The sequence below is a fragment of the Pseudophryne corroboree genome, chromosome 8 (assembly GCF_028390025.1).
Source record: "Pseudophryne corroboree isolate aPseCor3 chromosome 8, aPseCor3.hap2, whole genome shotgun sequence".
Taxonomy (NCBI): domain Eukaryota; kingdom Metazoa; phylum Chordata; class Amphibia; order Anura; family Myobatrachidae; genus Pseudophryne; species Pseudophryne corroboree.
Window position 1 is genome coordinate 414,705,276 of NC_086451.1, and position 19,851 is coordinate 414,725,126.

The 19,851-nt window shown below is 47.5% G+C and overlaps 1 protein-coding gene across 11 annotated transcripts in view; it reads left to right on the top strand.

The window, feature by feature from the left end:
- Window positions 1-9,395, top strand: part of RYR1 (ryanodine receptor 1) — a 247,739-nt gene extending 238,344 nt beyond the window's left edge. For 10 of the 11 annotated variants that reach the window (XM_063937896.1, XM_063937900.1, XM_063937898.1 and 7 more), the window contains one exon: window positions 7,603-9,395. In XM_063937896.1, the coding sequence (XP_063793966.1) occupies window positions 7,603-7,698 (96 nt within the window). In that variant the 3' untranslated portion in view covers window positions 7,699-9,395. The remainder of the gene's footprint in view (window positions 1-7,602) is intronic. The other variant, XR_010183151.1, reaches the window with a different exon arrangement.
- The last annotated feature ends 10,456 nt before the right edge of the window (window positions 9,396-19,851 follow it).

The following is a 19,851-nucleotide window of genomic DNA, read 5'->3' on the forward strand; positions in this document are numbered from 1 at the left end:
TAGCGGCGGTGCTAGGGGGCACCAGCCAAAATCTTGCCTAGGGCATCATATTGGTTAGGGCCGGCTCTGGGGGGAGGAGATGATCACTGGGGAAAGAGGCTGTTGCCACTGTTAGATGAGTAGTGAAGGTTGGCGGATCTTGGCCCCTCCAATAAGCCAGGTAATTAGTACCTGCTCCCCCCTTTATCGGGTCACCTACCACGGCTAAAATACTGTAGCTTCTGTGAGCAGCTAGGGGGAAAAAGCAACTTGGTTAAACAGTAGCATTTAAAGTAACTGAGGGTGCTCATTTAATAAACCCTCTGCTGGGGGGGTTCCATGCAGATACTAAATGTTCTGCAATTATAATTATTTTTTTAGTTGTATTTAAGTGTACCAGCTCTCCTACAGTATGTCATAACTGCATTTTTCCATGCACGAAAGAAGAAGTATGTAACTGTCTGTGCATGTCGGCCAAGTTTCAGCATATTTCAATAACCCCTCTGCTTCTCTCAATTTAATAAGAGATGGTAACTAATTTAGTCAGGGGTGTTAACCTATTTTGTGCCCTTTATCCCCATAGACGTCTGTGGGGTCAGTGTCCTTGTCAATTTCAAAACGACAGAAGGACTACCTTTACGTCGCTAGATAGTGCTATAGCCAGCAATGGGGACCAGTGAAGCCGGGTTATATCACTATGCCCATGCAAGGACATTAACCATGCATACACATATCTCTTTAACCTTTGCTGGACTTACTAAAGCCACCATCTGTGTAGAGTAATTTTACATTGTATTTTCATTAATGAGTAAAAGATGTATATATGTTTTGTTGGTGCAATTAGGAAGACTTCTCTAACCAGCAATTTCCTCGTTGTCACATTTTAGTCCAGTAAAATTGTGCATTATAATATACTGTACCCAGAGGCGTTTGGGCCATAGGGTTCCCAGGGAAGATTCCCGGTGGGCCGGCGCACCCGCGGGGCTTGTTTTGTTTGAGGACATGTGGTCCTATTTATAGACATAATGAATAAGATGCCAAACAGTTTGCATATATGAAAATGACTTTGCCACTTAGCCTGTGATTGCAGATGATCTAGTGTATGCTCTGTCTGCCTGCTTGGCTGACATATAAGATTGAGTGAATAGTGATTGGGATACGGTTGGTGTAATAATAAGCAAGAAAATATATCTTTCTGAAGAATTAATAAGAATTTACTTACCGATAATTCTATTTCTCGGAGTCCGTAGTGGATGCTGGGGTTCCTGAAAGGACCATGGGGAATAGCGGCTCCGCAGGAGACAGGGCACAAAAGTAAAGCTTTCCGATCAGGTGGTGTGCACTGGCTCCTCCCCCTATGACCCTCCTCCAAGCCAGTTAGGTACTGTGCCCGGACGAGCGTACACAATAAGGGAGGAATTTTGAATCCCGGGTAAGACTCATACCAGCCACACCAATCACACCGTACAACTTGTGATCTAAACCCAGTTAACAGTATGATAACAGCGGAGCCTCTGAAAAGATGGCTCACAACAATAATAACCCGATTTTTGTAACTATGTACAAGTATTGCAGATAATCCGCACTTGGGATGGGCGCCCAGCATCCACTACGGACTCCGAGAAATAGAATTATCGGTAAGTAAATTCTTATTTTCTCTATCGTCCTAGTGGATGCTGGGGTTCCTGAAAGGACCATGGGGATTATACCAAAGCTCCCAAACGGGCGGGAGAGTGCGGATGACTCTGCAGCACCGAATGAGAGAACTCCAGGTCCTCCTTAGCCAGGGTATCAAATTTGTAGAATTTAGCAAACGTGTTTGCCCCTGACCAAGTAGCTGCTCGGCAAAGTTGTAAAGCCGAGACCCCTCGGGCAGCCGCCCAAGATGAGCCCACCTTCCTTGTGGAATGGGCATTTACATATTTTGGCTGTGGCAGGCCTGCCACAGAATGTGCAAGCTGAATTGTATTACACATCCAACTAGCAATAGTCTGCTTAGAAGCAAGAGCACCCAGTTTGTTGGGTGCATACAGGATAACAGCAAGTCAGTTTTCCTGACTCCAGCCGTCCTGGAACATATTTTCAGGGCCCTGACAACATCTAGCAACTTGGAGTCCTCCAAGTCCCTAGTAGGTGCAAGGCACCACAATAAGCTGGTTCAGGTGAAACACTGACACCACCTTAGGGAGAGAACTGGGGACGAGTCCGCAGCTCTGCCCTGTCCGAATGGACAAACAGATATGGGCTTTTTTGAGAAAAAAACACCAATTTGACACTCGCCTGGTCCAGGCCAGGGCCAAGAGCATGGTCACTTTTCATGTGAGATGCTTCAAATCCACAGATTTGACTGGTTTTAAACCAATGTGATTTGAGGAATCCCAGAACTACGTTGAGATCCCACAGTGCCACTGGAGGCACAAAAGGGGGTTGTATATGCAATACTCCCTTGACAAACTTCTGGACTTCAGGAACTGAAACCAATTCTTTCTGGAAGAAAATCGACAGGGCCGAAATTTGAACCTTAATGGACCCCAATTTGAGGCCCATAGACACTCCTGTTTGCAGGAAATGCAGGAAACGACCGAGTTGAAATTTCTTTGTGGGGCCTTCCTGGCCTCACACCACGCAACATATTTTCGCCACATGTGGTGATAATGTTGTGCGGTCACCTCCTTTCTGGCTTTGACCAGGGTAGGAATGACCTCTTCCGGAATGCCTTTTTCCTTTAGGATCCGGCTTTCCACCGCCATGCCGACAAACGCAGCTGCGGTAAGTCTTGGAACAGACATGGTACTTGCTGAAGCAAGTCCCTTCTTAGCGGCAGAGGCCATAAGACCTCTGTAAGCATCTCTTGAAGTTCCGGGTACCAAGTCCTTCTTGGCCAATCCGGAGCCATGAGTATAGTTCTTACTCCTCTACGTCTTATAATTCTCAGCACCTTAGGTATGAGAAGCAGAGGAGGGAACACATACACCGACTGGTACACCCACGGTGTTACCAGAACGTCCACAGCTATTGCCTGAGGGTCTCTTGACCTGGCGCAATACCTGTCCCGTTTTTTGTTCAGACGGGACGCCATCATGTCCACCTTTGGTATTTCCCAACGGTTTACAATCATGTGGAAAAAACTTCCCGATGAAGTTTCCACTCTCCCGGGTGGAGGTCGTGCCTGCTGAGGAAGTCTGCTTCCCAGTTTCCATTCCCGGGATGAAACACTGCTGACAGTGCTATCACATGATTTTCCGCCCAGCGAAAAGTCCTTGCAGTTTTTGCCATTGCCCTCCTGCTTCTTGTGTCGCCCTGTCTGTTTACGTGGGCGACTGCCGTGATGTTTTTCCCACTGGATCAATACCGGCTGACCTTGAAGCAGAGGTCTTGCTAAGCTTAGAGCATTATAAATTTACCCTTAGCTCCAGTATATTTATGTGGAGAAAAGTCTCCAGACTTGATCACACTCCCTGGAAATTTTTTCCTTGTGTGACTGCTCCCCAGCCTCTCGGGCTGGGCTCCGTGGTCACCAGCATCCAATCCTGAATGCCGAATCTGCGGCCCTCTAGAAGATGAGCACTCTATAACCACCACAGGAGAGACACCCTTGTCCTTGGATATAGGGTTATCCGCTGATGCATCTGAAGATGCGATCCGGACCATTTGTCCAGCAGATCCCACTGAAAAGTTCTTGCGTGAAATCTGCCGAATGGAATTGCTTCGTAGGAAGCCACCATTTTTACCAGGACCCTTGTGCAATGATGCACTGTTTTTAGGAGGTTCCTGACTAGCTCGGATAACTCCCTGGCTTTCTCTTCCGGGAGAAACACCTTTTTCTGGACTGTGTCCAGAATCATCCCTAGGCACAGCAGACGTGTCGTCGGGATCAGCTGCGATTTTGGAATATTTAGAATCCACCCGTGCTGTTGTAGCAGTATCCGAGATAGTGCTACTCCGACCTCCAACTGTTCCCTGGACTATGCCCTTATCAGGAGATCGTCCAAGTAAGGGATAATTAAGACGCCTTTTCTTCGAAGAAGAATCATCATTTCGGCCATTACCTTGGTAAAGACCCGGGGTGCCGTGGACAATCCAAACGGCAGCGTCTGAAACTGATAGTGACAGTTCTGCACCACGAACCTGAGGTACCCTTAGTGAGAAGGGCAAATTTGGGACATAGAGGTAAGCATCCCTGATGTCCCGGGACACTATATAGTCCCCTTCTTCCTGGTTCGTTATCACTGTTCTGAGTGACTCCATCTTGATTTGAACCTTTGTAAGTGTTCAAAAATTTTTTTTAGAATAAGTCTCACCTAGCCTTCTGGCTTCAGTACCACAATATAGTGTGGAATAATACCCCTTTTCTTGTAGTAGGAGGGGTAATTTAATTATCACCTGCTGGGAATACAGCTTGTGAATTTTTTCCCATACTGCCTCCTTGTCGGAGGGAGACCTTGGTAAAGCAGACTTCAGGAGCCTGCGAAGGGGAAACGTCTCGACATTCCAATCTGTACCCCTGGGATACTACTTGTAGGATCCAGGGGTCCTGTACGGTCTCAGCGCCATGCTGAGAACTTGTCAGAAGCGGTGGAACGCTTCTGTTCCTGGGAATGGGCTGCCTGCTGCAGTCTTCTTCCCTTTCCTCTATCCCTGGGCAGATATTATCTTATAGGGACGAGAGGACCGAGGCTGAAAAGACGGCGTCTTTTTCTGCAGAGATGTGACTTAGGGTAAAAAACGGTGGATTTTCCAGCAGTTGCCGTGGCCACCAGGTCCGATGGACCGACCCCAAATAACTCCTCTTCCTTTATACGGCAATACACCTTTGTGCCGTTTGGAATCTGCATCACCTGACCACTGTCGTGTCCATAACATCTTCTGGCAGTTATGGACATCGCATTTACTCATGATGCCAGAGTGCAAATATCCCTCTGTGCATCTCGCATATATAGAAATGCATCCTTTAAATGCTCTATAGTCAATAAAATACTGTCCCTGTCAAGGGTATCAATATTTTTAGTCAGGGAATCCGACCAAGCCACCCCAGCTCTGCACATCCAGGCTGAGGCGATCGCTGGTCGCAGTATAACACCAGTATGTGTGTATATAGGCCCTCATTCCGAGTTGTTCGCTCGGTATTTTTCATCGCATCGCAGTGAAAATCCGCTTAGTACGCATGCGCAAAGTTCGCACTGCGACTGCGCCAAGTAACTTTACTATGAAGAAAGTATTTTTACTCACGGCTTTTTCTTCGCTCCGGCGAACGTAATGTGATTGACAGGAAATGGGTGTTACTGGGCGGAAACACGGCGTTTCAGGGGCGTGTGGCTGAAAACGCTACCGTTTCCGGAAAAAACGCAGGAGTGGCCGGAGAAACGGTGGGAGTGCCTGGGCGAACGCTGGGTGTGTTTGTGACGTCAACCAGGAACGACAAGCACTGAACTGATCGCACAGGCAGAGTAAGTCTGGAGCTACTCTGAAACTGCTAAGTAGTTAGTAATCGCAATATTGCGAATACATCGGTCGCAATTTTAAGAAGCTAAGATTCACTCCCAGTAGGCGGCGGCTTAGCGTGTGTAACTCTGCTAAATTCGCCTTGCGACCGATCAACTCGGAATGAGGGCCATACTTTTTATGATATTTTCCAGCCTCCTGTCAGCTGGTCCTTGAGGACGGCCCTATCTATAGACGGTACCGCCACTTGTTTTGATAAGCGTGTGAGCGCCTTATTCACCTTAAGGGGTGTTTCCCAACGCGCCCTAACTTCTGGCGGGAAAGGGTATACCGCCCATAATTTTCTATCGGGGGGAACCCACGCATCATCACACACTTTATTTAATTTATCTGATTCAGGAAAAACTATGGTAGTTTTTTCACATCCCACATAATACCCTCTTTTGTGGTACTTGTAGTATCAGAAATATGTAACACCTCCTTCATTGCCTTTAACGTGTGGCCCTAATAAGGAATACGTTTGTTTATTCACCGTCGACACTGGATTCAGTGTCCCTGTCTGTGTCTGTGTCGACCGACTAAAGTAAACGGGCGTTTTAAAACCCCTGACGGTGTTTTTGAGATGTCTGGACCGGTACTAATTGTTTGTCGGCCGTCTCATGTCGTCAACCGACCTTGCAGCGTGTTGACATTATCACGTAATTTCCTAAATAAGCCATCCATTCCGGTGTCGACTCCCTAGAGAGTGACATCACCATTACAGGCAATTGCTCCGCCTCCTCACCAACATCGTCCTCCTATATGTCGACACACAGCACACACACAGGGAATGCTCTGATAGAGGACAGGACCCACTAGCCCTTTGGAGAGACAGAGGGAGAGTTTGCCAGCACACACCAAAAACGCTATAATTATATAGGGACAACCTTATATAAGTGTTTTCCCTTATAGCATCTTAATATATAAGCATATCGCCAAATTAGTGCCCCCCCTCTCTGTTTTAACCCTGTTTCTGTAGTGCAGTGCAGGGGAGAGCCTGGGAGCCTTCCCTCCAGCCTTTCTGTGAGGGAAAATGGCGCTGTGTGCTGAGGAGATAGGCCCCGCCCCTTTTTCGGCGGCCTCGTCTCCCGCTCTTAACGGATTCTGGCAGGGGTTAAATATCTCCATATAGCCTCCGGAGGCTATATGTGAGGTATTTTTAGCCAAAATAGGTATTCATTTGCCTCCCAGGGCGCCCCCCTCCCAGCGCCCTGCACCCTCAGTGACTGCCGTGTGAAGTGTGCTGAGAGGAAAATGGCGCACAGCTGCAGTGCTGTGCGCTACCTTTAGAAGACTGAGGAGTCTTCTGCCGCCGATTCTGGACCTCTTCTTACTTCAGCATCTGCAAGGGGGCCGGCGGCAAGGCTCCGGTGACCATCCAGGCTGTACCTGTGATCGTCCCTCTGGAGCTGATGTCCAGTAGCCAAGAAGCCAATCCATCCTGCACGCAGGTGAGTTCACTTCTTCTCCCCTAAGTCCCTCGTTGCAGTGATCCTGTTGCCAGCAGGACTCACTGTAAAATAAAAAACCTAAGCTAAACTTTTCTAAGCAGCTCTTTAGGAGAGCCACCTAGATTGCACCCTTCTCGGCCGGGCACAAAAATCTAACTGGCTTGGAGGAGGGTCATAGGGGGAGGAGCCAGTGCACACCACCTGATCGGAAAGCTTTACTTTTGTGCCCTGTCTCCTGCGGAGCCGCTATTCCCCATGGTCCTTTCAGGAACCCCAGCATCCACTAGGACGATAGAGAAATATAGTTTCCTAAATTCTGAAGGTGTATCATATAATGTGCTCATAATATTTAATTTTTTTTAACTTCCCCCTTGATGCTGGACATGCCCATTATCTGGAAAGTCTTGGGGGGAGGGTGCTGCTGCCATGGCCCATGGCTAGACCTTACACCTCTGGTGCTGCCCATGTGGGGCCACTAGTACAAATTTTTCCAGGGACGCTTTTTGTTCCCAATCTGCCCTTGACTGTACCCCAGTATCTGTTAGCGATATATTCCATTCTCAGTGCGCAGTATATTAGCATTGTTATTTAGCTACGAGGAGTGGTATGCCTCAGTATGTAAAAGGAGAGGTGCCTCGTCTCTTGTGGTCATTGTGTAGCATAGTAAGTGACTTGGTTGTCTATCTTGCAGGAGTCGTATGTCTGGAAGATGTACCAGGAAAGGTGTTGGGATTTCTTCCCCGCTGGAGACTGTTTCCGGAAGACCTATGAGGATCAGCTGGGATAACGGATACGTTACATATTAAAGATTTCCAGGATCGTGGTCAGATCCTTGAACCTAGAGGAGACATTGGCAAGATAACTTCCTATCAGTCTCCGTCTCTGCTTATCCAACTCAGAAGCCATTCTGCAGAACAACTACAAACTAACTGGAGATTGTTACACTGTTATAATCCAGATGTCTTTAGTGCCAATTTCCCTGCAGAGCATCACATCTATACAGCATTAAGGCTCCTGCAGAGGATTGCATTTTTAATTGAGACTGCTAAAGAGCATTTCATCTTAAGCTGCAGCCCAACACAGAGCGCTGGAAATGTCCTTAGCTCTATAGGAATCCGCTGTCTCAATGTTCTTTCACTGCCACCAAGATTTTGCAAGGTTGAAATAATACCAGCTCTTCACTGCTGAAAAATGTGCATTAGGCTTTGTTCCAGAGCATTGCACATTTAGTTTTATATTGGTTTGTGTAATAGTGTCAATTTACAGCAATACATGCCCTATCCCCCAACAGCCCCAGATGCTGCCAAACTCTTCCTATACCAGACACACACAGGCCCTGCCAGAATACAGGTATAATATTGCTAGTTAAATTTAAAGCAGTGTTACAAAAAATAAGTGCAAGGAAGGGTTAATGTTCCGATCTGTGAGAACAATATACAACCGACTAGACTGGTTTATTTTCATAGTCTTGTGATAAAGTAAATAGTTGTTTAAATGTATTATGTGGCAAAAAGCTTGCATATGCGATGTTTATAAGTCTGTATGGGGACACCAATAGAAAAGGTGCTCTGCAGTGAATACTGTCAGCCACTATTTTCGGCACAGCAGTCTACAGAGAACCAGCTGCTCAACTGATTCAAAGTTACAGTAGCCACTAGCGTTAAAAGTCATACAGTATTCATGTTTAGCATTAATGTTAAATAATTGTTCTAGATCTTGCAAACAAGTCTCAGAAAGTTAATGAGAATGTTTTGCGCAAGGCGAGTCTGTCAGTCACTCTCTGCATCAATTCTGGAAAGTTCAGGGTAATTAGAACTATTTATATTTTTACTAGAACTGAATTGATCTTGCGGTGCTTTGTGTGTCCTGTGATCGCATTCGGCACAGTTGTCACCTGAAAAGGCTTCGGTATAGGACGACCTATCACACACTACCTGGCCTGAACAGCCAATTAAAAGCACAATAACGTACAGCTACTTTTACAATATGTTGTCAATGGGAATGTTACCTGCATTCCCTGTATACTAGATAGTGCCTTATACCTCCCCACACGGGGAAAATACAGCATGGTGACAATGTGGGATTACTTTTGTTTGTAACTGTGAATGTTTACTGTGTTGCTGCTGCAGATGCATTAGCACAATCATTGTGTGACTATTGTTGGTGAGTGGAGTGGTGTAAGCACAGGATGTCTCTAGTGATATCGTGCCTCTCTCTCGTTGCTTCATTACTCTAGATGGCGATACAGCAGCATCCAGTTCTCTCTTGCCAACACTCAGCAATATATATCTTGTATGTTCTCTGCAAGATAGCTACAGAGAATCCCTCCTACACAATGAGATATCTGCTGATGGCCTCATCTCCTTCACAAAGTGGTATTACAAAATATAGGTGATGAGCCATTGTGCCGGGAGCTCACTTCTTAATTCTGCAGAACCTTTGTCCTGTTTGTATGTAATAAAGTATTTATTGATGACGCTGTAAGGCTTGCAGTCGTTTGCTTCTTGTTAGCAGACCAATCCACCATGGCACAAGCAATGACACCAACAGAATGCACAGGATGTTTTGTTTGGAGTAAATAAAAATCAGATTTTGCACTTTAAAAATCTGCAAAAACTTTGGCTCCTGTCCCTCTGCATCCCCGGTGGGAATAACAGTTTATTAAGCACATAAATGGAGGGCACCCTTAATTTTTCTCATTTCATCCATAGGTCCATAAGAAGTACACCTAAAAAAATTTGGAAAAAGTGTACATACAGTAGGAGACGAGATGGCCCTATGCCATTATTTCAAGGATGCACTAACTAACTCATTGGTTCTCAAACTCGGTCCTCAGGACCCCACACGGTTCACGTTTTCCATGTCACCCGGCAGCTGCACTGTGTATCACCAACTGTCACAATTAAAAAATCTACAGGTGACCTACAAAATATGAACCGGGTGGGGTCCTGAGGACTGAGTTTGAGAACCTGTGTGATCCGGTGGAATGTGCCGCCACCACAGGTTCAGAAAAGAACAGACATGCCCCAAGAAAAGCCTGATGAAGTACCAAAAGTAATTCACATGGCAATTGGCAGTTTTGAAATGGCCAGTCTATCTCATGGATATCGTACAGTGCCAAAAAGTCATCCATCCTGAGATCCGCAGAGCCGTCACAGCGTCCAGAAAGTGAAGAAAGCTCTCTTTGTTCAGTGACCTATCCAATTCTAAAGACAGGCTCGTGGGATGCAGTTAATTCACTGGATGTCAGGATCCTGGCAGTCAGGATACTGACACTGGAATCCCGACAACAATGCAGACAGCCAGAATCCTGGCGAACAGGGGCTATTTCCACTCGTGTGTGTCCACAACACCCATAGAGTGGGAATAGAACCTGTGGTGAGCAGAGCAAGCCCGCAAGGGGACTCTTTACGCTCGCCCTGCTACCGGCAAACTGGCAGCAGGATACTGATGTTGGTATAGTGACGGCCGGCATCCCTGCCGCCAGTAAATCATACTGATCCCAGGCTCACAAAGTATTGATACAAATTTACCACTTTGGCTGAAAAGAAAGCTTGGTTACAAGCACAAGCCTGTTCAGCACAGTTGATACAGTTCCCAGCTCCGAAACTCTCCTTGTTGAAGAGAAAGCTAATAGGAAGGCAGCATTCCAAGTAAGGAATTTGAACCCAGCCAAATCCAACGGTTTGAAAGGAAGGTCAGCAGCAGATTGAGTTTCCAAGAAATTATAGGAGACATTCATGTAGGCTGACCATGAATCACTCCCTGTAAGAAGGTCCGGGACTGGGACTCAGGGTCGACAGCACAAAGGTCGACACACTTTAGGTCGACGTCAATTGGTCGACACACCTTAGGTCGACATGGACAGAAGGTCGACACGGACAAAAGGTCGACAGGAACAATGTCGACATGGAAAAAGGTTGCCATGAGTTTTTAATGCTTTTTTGGTGTCGTTTTCTTCGTAGAGTGACCGGGAACCCCAATTAGTGCACCGCGTCCCCTCGCATGGTGCCTTCGCTCCGCTACCGCTTCGCTCGGCACACTTTACCGTTCCAATCGTAGTCCACGTGGATCGTTAAGTATGAAAAGGTTCAAAAAAAGAAAAAAATCGTGAAAAACTCATGTCGACCTTTTTCCATGTCGACCTTGTCCATGTCGACCTTTTGTCCATGTCGACCCTTTGTCCATGTCGACCTAAGGTGTGTCGACCAATTGGCTTCGACCTAAAGTGTGTCGACCTTTGTGCTGTCGACCTGGAGTCCGGATACCGAAGGTCTGTACGTCAGACAAGAGAGATGGTTACGATCTGTTGGTGACCTCATGGAGAGATACATGGCTTTTCTTCTTGATTTTATTTCCATAATTCTAAAGCACAATTTTTTATTTTTAGACACATTCTACCTACAGGTGATGGGGATAGTCATGGGGACCAGGTTCACGCTAACCTGTATATGGGACACTTTGAAGACCTCCATGTGTGGGTAGGTGGGCTCGGCAGGCACCTGGTCCTTTATGGCCATTATATAAATGATCTTTTTATTGTATGGGATGGGAATTATGATTCTGCACAGGGGCGGATTGGGAGCCAAAATAGGCCCTGGTATGGGGCGCGTGGACACTACCACTGGGGGTATGCCTCAAGTCGGGAGGGGGGGGGGACATGTGGACTTGCGGCAGGGCCCTTTTATGTAGACAGGTGGGGCGGGTCAGCGGCACGCAACCCGGCACATGGGGGTGTGCCGCGAGTCAGGGGAGCGTAGACTTGCAGCACGCCTCCATTTCCACAGAGATGAGCAGGGGTTCGGCCAGACCAGAGAGCCGGAGGCTGCGTTGTGCGCATCCTTCCCGGCTCTCTGTGTAACCGGACCGGCCCACCAGCCCACCAGCCCATCGGCTCTTCTGGCATTTGCGGCCCTGATTCTGCACAATCCTTTGTTTCTTCTCAAGAACCATAACCTGTTATTCACAGACACCTATCACCATACGAAGATGAACTTCCTAGATCTAACCCTAGAGATAAGAGAAGGTCAAACCACATCTCAAATTATATTAAAGGGGTGGGAACAAATGCCTACTTATATTTTAGTAACTCATGGGCAGATGTATTAACCTGGAGAAGGCATAAGGAAGTGATAAACCAGTGATATGTGCAAGGTGATAAAGGCACCAGCCAATCAGCTCCAATATGTAAATTAACAGTTAGGAGCTGATTGGCTGGTTCGCTTATCACCTTGCCCTTATCACTGGTTTATCACTTATCACCTTGTACTTATCACTGGTTTATCACTTCTTTATGCCTTCTCCAGGTTAATACATCTGCCCTCACTCTACCCTCCCTGGAAAATAAATATACTGAAGGGCCAATCGCTCCTTCTAAGAAGAAACTGTATAGATTTAGAGATCTTTGACAAATAAGCAGCAGACATCTTTCTCATCAAGAGGTTATCCGGATGCTTTGCTCAAACAAACTTTGAAAGAACAGAGATAATCTATTAGTTACAAACACACAAGAAAGAACAACGTGATAGAGAACCTTTATAACATTTAATAGCCACTGCTCTGAAATGAAACAAATAATATACAAGAACTATAAAATACTCAATAAACAAGACAATATATTGGGAGTTTGGTTCCAGCTAAACTAAATTGTATCTTCAAAAATAAGAATTTACTTACCGATAATTCTATTTCTCGGAGTCCGTAGTGGATGCTGGGGTTCCTGAAAGGACCATGGGGAATAGCGGCTCCGCAGGAGACAGGGCACAAAAAGTAAAGCTTTAGGATCAGGTGGTGTGCACTGGCTCCTCCCCCTATGACCCTCCTCCAAGCCTCAGTTAGGATACTGTGCCCGGACGAGCGTACACAATAAGGAAGGATTTTGAATCCCGGGTAAGACTCATACCAGCCACACCAATCACACTGTACAACCTGTGATCTGAACCCAGTTAACAGTATGATAACAGCGGAGCCTCTGAAAAGATGGCTCACAACAATAATAACCCGATTTTTGTAACTATGTACAAGTATTGCAGATAATCCGCACTTGGGATGGGCGCCCAGCATCCACTACGGACTCCGAGAAATAGAATTATCGGTAAGTAAATTCTTATTTTCTCTATCGTCCTAGTGGATGCTGGGGTTCCTGAAAGGACCATGGGGATTATACCAAAGCTCCCAAACGGGCGGGAGAGTGCGGATGACTCTGCAGCACCGAATGAGAGAACTCCAGGTCCTCCTTAGCCAGGGTATCAAATTTGTAGGATTTTACAAACGTGTTTGCCCCTGACTAAGTAGCCGCTCGGCAAAGTTGTAAAGCCGAGACCCCTCGGGCAGCCGCCCAAGATGAGCCCCCCTTCCTTGTGGAATGGGCATTTACATATTTTGGCTGTGGCAGGCCTGCCACAGAATATGCAAGCTGAATTGTATTACACATCCAACTAGCAATAGTCTGCTTAGAAGCAAGAGCACCCAGTTTGTTGGGTGCATACAGGATAACAGCAAGTCAGTTTTCCTGACTCCAGCCGTCCTGGAACCTATATTTTCAGGGCCCTGACAACATCTAGCAACTTGGAGTCCTCCAAGTCCTTAGTAGGCGCAAGGCACCACAATAAGCTGGTTCAGGTGAAACACTGACACCACCTTAGGGAGAGAACTGGGGACGAGTCCGCAGCTCTGCCCTGTCCGAATGGACAAACAGATATGGGCTTTTTTGAGAAAAAAACCACCAATTTGACACTCGCCTGGCCCAGGCCAGGGCCAAGAGCATGGTCACTTTTCATGTGAGATGCTTCAAATCCACAGATTTGACTGGTTTTAAACCAATGTGATTTGAGGAATCCCAGAACTACGTTGAGATCCCACAGTGCCACAAAAGGGGGTTGTATATGCAATACTCCCTTGACAAACTTCTGGACTTCAGGAACTGAAGCCAATTCTTTCTGGAAGAAAATCGACAGGGCCGAAATTTGAACCTTAATGGACCCCAATTTGAGGCCCATAGACACTCCTGTTTGCAGGAAATGCAGGAATCGACCGAGTTGAAATTTCTTCGTGGGGCCTTCCTGGCCTCACACCACGCAACATATTTTCGCCCCATGTGGTGATAGTGTTGTGCGGTCACCTCCTTCCTGGCTTTGACCAGGGTAGGAATGACCTCTTCCGGAATGCCTTTTTCCCTTAGGATCCGGCGTTCCACCGCCATGCCGGCAAACGCAGCTGCGGTAAGTCTTGGAACAGACATGGTACTTGCTGAAGCAAGTCCCTTCTTAGCGGCAGAGGCCATAAGTCCTCTGTGAGCATCTCTTGAAGTTCCGGGTACCAAGTCCTTCTTGGCCAATCCGGAGCCATGAGTATAGTTCTTACTCCTCTACGTCTTATAATTCTCAGTACCTTAGGTATGAGAAGCAGAGGAGGGAACACATACACCGACTGGTACACCCACGGTGTTACCAGAACGTCCACAGCTATTGCCTGAGGGTCTCTTGACCTGGCGCAATACCTGTCCCGTTTTTTGTTCAGACGGGACGCCATCATGTCCACCTTTGGTATTTCCCAACGGTTCACAATCATGTGGAAAAACTTCCCGATGAAGTTTCCACTCTCCCGGGTGGAGGTCGTGCCTGCTGAGGAAGTCTGCTTCCCAGTTTCCATTCCCGGAATGAAACACTGCTGACAGTGCTATCACATGATTTTCCGCCCAGCGAAAAGTCCTTGCAGTTTTTGCCATTGCCCTCCTGCTTCTTGTGCCGCCCTGTCTGTTTACGTGGGCGACTGCCGTGATGTTTTTCCCACTGGATCAATACCGGCTGACCTTGAAGCAGAGGTCTTGCTAAGCTTAGAGCATTATAAAATTACCCTTAGCTCCAGTATATTTATGTGGAGAAAAATCTCCAGACTTGATCACACTCCCTGGAAATTTTTTCCTTGTGTGACTGCTCTCCAGCCTCTCGGGCTGGCCTCCGTGGTCACCAGCATCCAATCCTGAATGCCGAATCTGCGGCCCTCTAGAAGATGAGCACTCTGTAACCACCACAGGAGAGACACCCTTGTCCTTGGATATAGGGTTATCCGCTGATGCATCTGAAGATGCGATCCGGACCATTTGTCCAGCAGATCCCACTGAAAAGTTCTTGCGTGAAATCTGCCGAATGGAATTGCTTCGTAGGAAGCCTCTTTTCCTGGTTTTAGGAGGTTCCTGACTAGCTCGGATAACTCCCTGGCTTTCTCTTCCGGGAGAAACACCTTTTTCTGGACTGTGTCCAGAATCATCCCTAGGCACAGCAGACGTGTCGTCGGGAACAGCTGCGATTTTGGAATATTTAGAATCCACCCGTGCTGTTGTAGCAGTATCCGAGATAGTGCTACTCCGACCTCCAACTGTTCCCTGGACTTTGCCCTTATCAGGAGATCGTCCAAGTAAGGGATAATTAAGACGCCTTTTCTTTGAAGAAGAATCATCATTTCGGCCATTACCTTGGTAAAGACCCGGGGTGCCGTGGACAATCCAAACGGCAGCGTCTGAAACTGATAGTGACAGTTCTGTACCACGAACCTGAAGTACCCTTAGTGAGAAGGGCAAATTTGGGACATGGAGGTAAGCATCCCTGATGTCCCGGGACACTATATAGTCCCCTTCTTCCTGGTTCGTTATCACTGCTCTGAGTGACTCCATCTTGATTTGAACCTTTGTAAGTGTTCAAATTTTTTTAGATTTAGAATAGGTCTCACCTAGCCTTCTGGCTTCAGTACCACAATATAGTGTGGAATAATACCCCTTTCCTTGTTGTAGGAGGGGTAATTTGATTATCACCTGCTGGGAATACAGCTTGTGAATTGTTTCCCATACTGCCTCCTTGTCGGAGGGAGACCTTGGTAAAGCAGACTTCAGGAGCCTGCGAGGGGGAAACGTCTCGACATTCCAATCTGTACCCCTGGGATACTACTTGTAGGATCCAGGGGTCCTGTACGGTCCCAGCGTCATGCTGAGAGCTTGGCAGAAGCGGTGGAAGGCTTCTGTTCCTGCCTGCTGCAGTCTTCTTCCCTTTCCTCTATCCCTGGGCAGATATGACTCTTATAGGGACGAAAGGACTGAGGCTGAAAAGACGGTGTCTTTTTCTGCAGAGATGTGACTTAGGGTAAAAACGGTGGATTTTCCAGCAGTTGCCGTGGCCACCAGGTCCGATGGACCGACCCCAAATAACTCCTCTTCCTTTATACGGCAATACACCTTTGTGCCGTTTGGAATCTGCATCACCTGACCACTGTCGTGTCCATAAACATCTTGTGGCAGATATGGACATCGCACTTACTCTTGATGCCAGAGTGCAAATATCCCTCTGTGCATCTCGTATATATAGAAATGCATCCTTTAAATGCTCTATAGTCAATAAAATACTGTCCCTGTCAAGGGTATCAATATTTTTAGTCAGGGAATCCGACCAAGCCACCCCAGCTCTGCACATCCAGGCTGAGGCGATCGCTGGTCGCAGTATAACACCAGTATGTGTGTATATACTTTTTATGATATTTTCCAGCCTCCTGTCAGCTGGCTCCTTGAGGACGGCCCTATCTATAGACGGTACCGCCACTTGTTTTGATAAGCGTGTGAGCGCCTTATCCACCCTAAGGGGTGTTTCCCAACGCGCCCTAACTTCTGGCGGGAAAGGGTATACCGCCAATAATTTTCTATCGGGGGGAACCCACGCATCATCACACACTTCCTTTAATTTATCTGATTCAGGAAAAACTACAGGTAGTTTTTTCACATCCCACATAATACCCTCTTTTGTGGTACTTGTAGTATCAGAAATATGTAACACCTCCTTCATTGCCCTTAACATGTAACGTGTGGCCCTAAAGGGAAATACGTTTGTTTCTTCACCGTCGACACTGAAATCAGTGTCCGTGTCTGTCGACCGACTGAGGTAAAAGGACGTTTTAACGCCCCTGACGGTGTTTGAGACGCCTGGACAGGTACTAATTTGTTTGCCAGCCGTCTCATGTCGCCAACCGACCTTGCAGCGTGTTGACATTATCACGTAATTCCATAAATAAGCCATCCATTCCGGTGTCGACTCCCTAGAGAGTGACATCACCATTACAGGCAATTTGCTCCGCCTCCTCACCAACATCGTCCTCATACATGTCGACACACACGTACCGACATATAGCACACACACACAGGGAATGCTCTGATAGAGGACAGGACCCCACTAGCCCCTTGGGGAGACAGAGGGAGAGTTTGCCAGCACACACCAAAGCGCTATATTTTACAGGGATAGCCTTATAATAAGTGCTCCCTTATAGCTGCTTTTATAAAATCACAATTTCGCCAAATTTTGCCCCCCGTCTCTTGATTTAACCCTGTTTCTGTAGTGCAGTGCAGGGGAGAGCCTGGGAGCCTTCCTGACCAGCGGAACTGTGTGAGGAAATGGCGCTGTGTGCTGAGGAGATAGGCCCCGCCCCCTTTTCGGCGGGCTCGTCTCCCGCTTAAAAATGGATTCTGGCAGGGGTTAAATATCTCCATATAGCCCCGGAGGCTATATGTGAGGTATTTTTTGCCAAAAAAAGGATTTTCATTGCTGCCCAGGGCGCCCCCCCCCAGCGCCCTGCACCCTCAGTGACTGCCGTGTGAAGTGTGCTGAGAGCAATGGCGCACAGCTGCAGTGCTGTGCGCTACCTTAAGAAGACTGAGGAGTCTTCTGCCACCGATTCTGGACCTTCTTCTCTTTTCAGCATCTGCAAGGGGGCCGGCGGCGAGGCTCCGGTGACCATCCAGGCTGTACCTGTGATCGTCCCTCTGGAGCTAATGTCCAGTAGCCAAAGAAGCCAATCCATCCTGCACGCAGGTGAGTTCACTTCTTCTCCCCTAAGTCCCTCGATGCAGTGATCCTGTTGCCAGCAGGACTCACTGTAAAATAAAAAACCTAAGCTAAACTTTTCTAAGCAGCTCTTTAGGAGAGCCACCTAGATTGCACCCTTCTCGGCCGGGCACAAAAACCTAACTGAGGCTTGGAGGAGGGTCATAGGGGGAGGAGCCAGTGCACACCACCTGATCCTAAAGCTTTACTTTTTGTGCCCTGTCTCCTGCGGAGCCGCTATTCCCCATGGTCCTTTCAGGAACCCCAGCATCCACTAGGACGATAGAGAAAAGAACAAATCATTAAAAAATATCCTGGCCCTAAATTTCTTGAAACAATCGATCATAAAGGATGAATTAAAATATGAGCGGTCTTGGCTCAAACCAATCAAAGGTTTTATAAATGTGGTGGTATAGGATGTACCACATACCAACATGTTTCTAAAACAACTACTATCCCTGGGATTGGAGGGGGACAATAGTCTAATATTAAGAGCTCTATTAACTGTAATTCGACCTTCTTAATTTACCTTTTAATCTGTGGATGAAACCTGCATTATGTAGGGAGAACCATCCGTATGATAAAGAGTGTGTGTGTGTGTGTTGCTCCTTCCGAAAGCTACTGCAGTGCGCGAGGGTACGGTGCAGGCAGTGGTGTGAAGGATTGCGGCTGCCATGCCATGCCGGGGCGGACAGCCTTCAGGGGCAGGCGCCGCTGCTCCACCTACACCCTGTCCCACTACACTCTGCATTTCCCGCTCCTCCCCATGTGCGCTGGAGATCTCTCGCACCAAACAGCATTTCTCGCGACCCCCCCCCCGCCTGAGATCTGAGGTGCCCAACTGCTGCCACACTCCCTGCTCCAGCAGCGCAGCCGCCCTGTGGGGCAAAAGCCGTTACCAGCCACAATCCAGGACTGTACTTGACTCTGGCCCTACCCTACCGTGCGATGTCATGGTGCTGCATTGGCGCCGGCACTCTGATCCTCCTTCCGCCGGCCTCCTTTTCAGTCTGTGCTTGGGTCCACGAGCCTTCCTCACAGTGAGTGACCAGAAAGCCCTGTGCACCCCTGCCCCCCACCCCTCTGTATGTGGCCCCATGTACCCCCTGCCTTATGTATGTGTGGCACCCTCTACCCCCCTCACCCAGGTGTGTGGCCTTCTGTTTGTGTACATGACACCTTGTGCCCTCCTGCCCCACCCCAACCCCCTGTGTGTGGCCTCTCTACTCTGTCTTATGCGTTTGTGGCACCATCTGCCATCATTTACCCCACTGTCAGTATCCTGCATCCACAGGATAGATAGATAGATAGATAGATAGATAGATAGATAGATAGATAGATAGATAGATAGATTGATTTAAAAAAAATCTTATTTTAGTCCATGGGGACCCCCTGCTCTTTAGTGCCCCTGGCCTCCCAGAGCGTTAATCCAGCTCTGCATATGATTATCCTTAATAGGGTATGAACTCATAGGGGTATATTTACAAAGATTCGTAATTGTCGGGATTTGAAGGAAGATTAACACGAATGACATCGAATGTGTTACTTTTGGGGTTTTTTACACCTCATTTACTATGTCGTCGTATTCTGCATTGTCGTGTTTTCCGATGTCGATGTCATTCGTAATTTCGGACAGTGTTTTACGGGAGTGATTAGTAAAACACTGCTGAAAGTAACACAATGAATCCCAGCCGGAAAGTGTTTTTAAAGTGTTAAAAATCACAAAAAAAATTGCGTGGGGTCCCCCCTCCTAAGCATAACCAGCCTCGGGCTCTTTGAGCCGGTCCTGGTTGTAAAAATATGGGGAAAAAATTGACAGGGGTTCCCCTATATTTTAACAACCAGTACCGGGCTCTGCACCTGGCCCTGGTGCAAAAATACGGAGGACAAAAAAGCGTAGGGGTCCCCCATATTTTTAACACCAGCACCGGCCTCCTCTAGTCAGAGAGATAATGCCACAGACGGGGAACTTTTATATTGGTCCCTGCGGCCCTGGCATTAAATCACCAACTAGTCAACCCTGGCCGGGGTACCCTGGAGGAGTGGGGACCCCTTAAATCAAGGGGTCCCCCCCTCCAGCC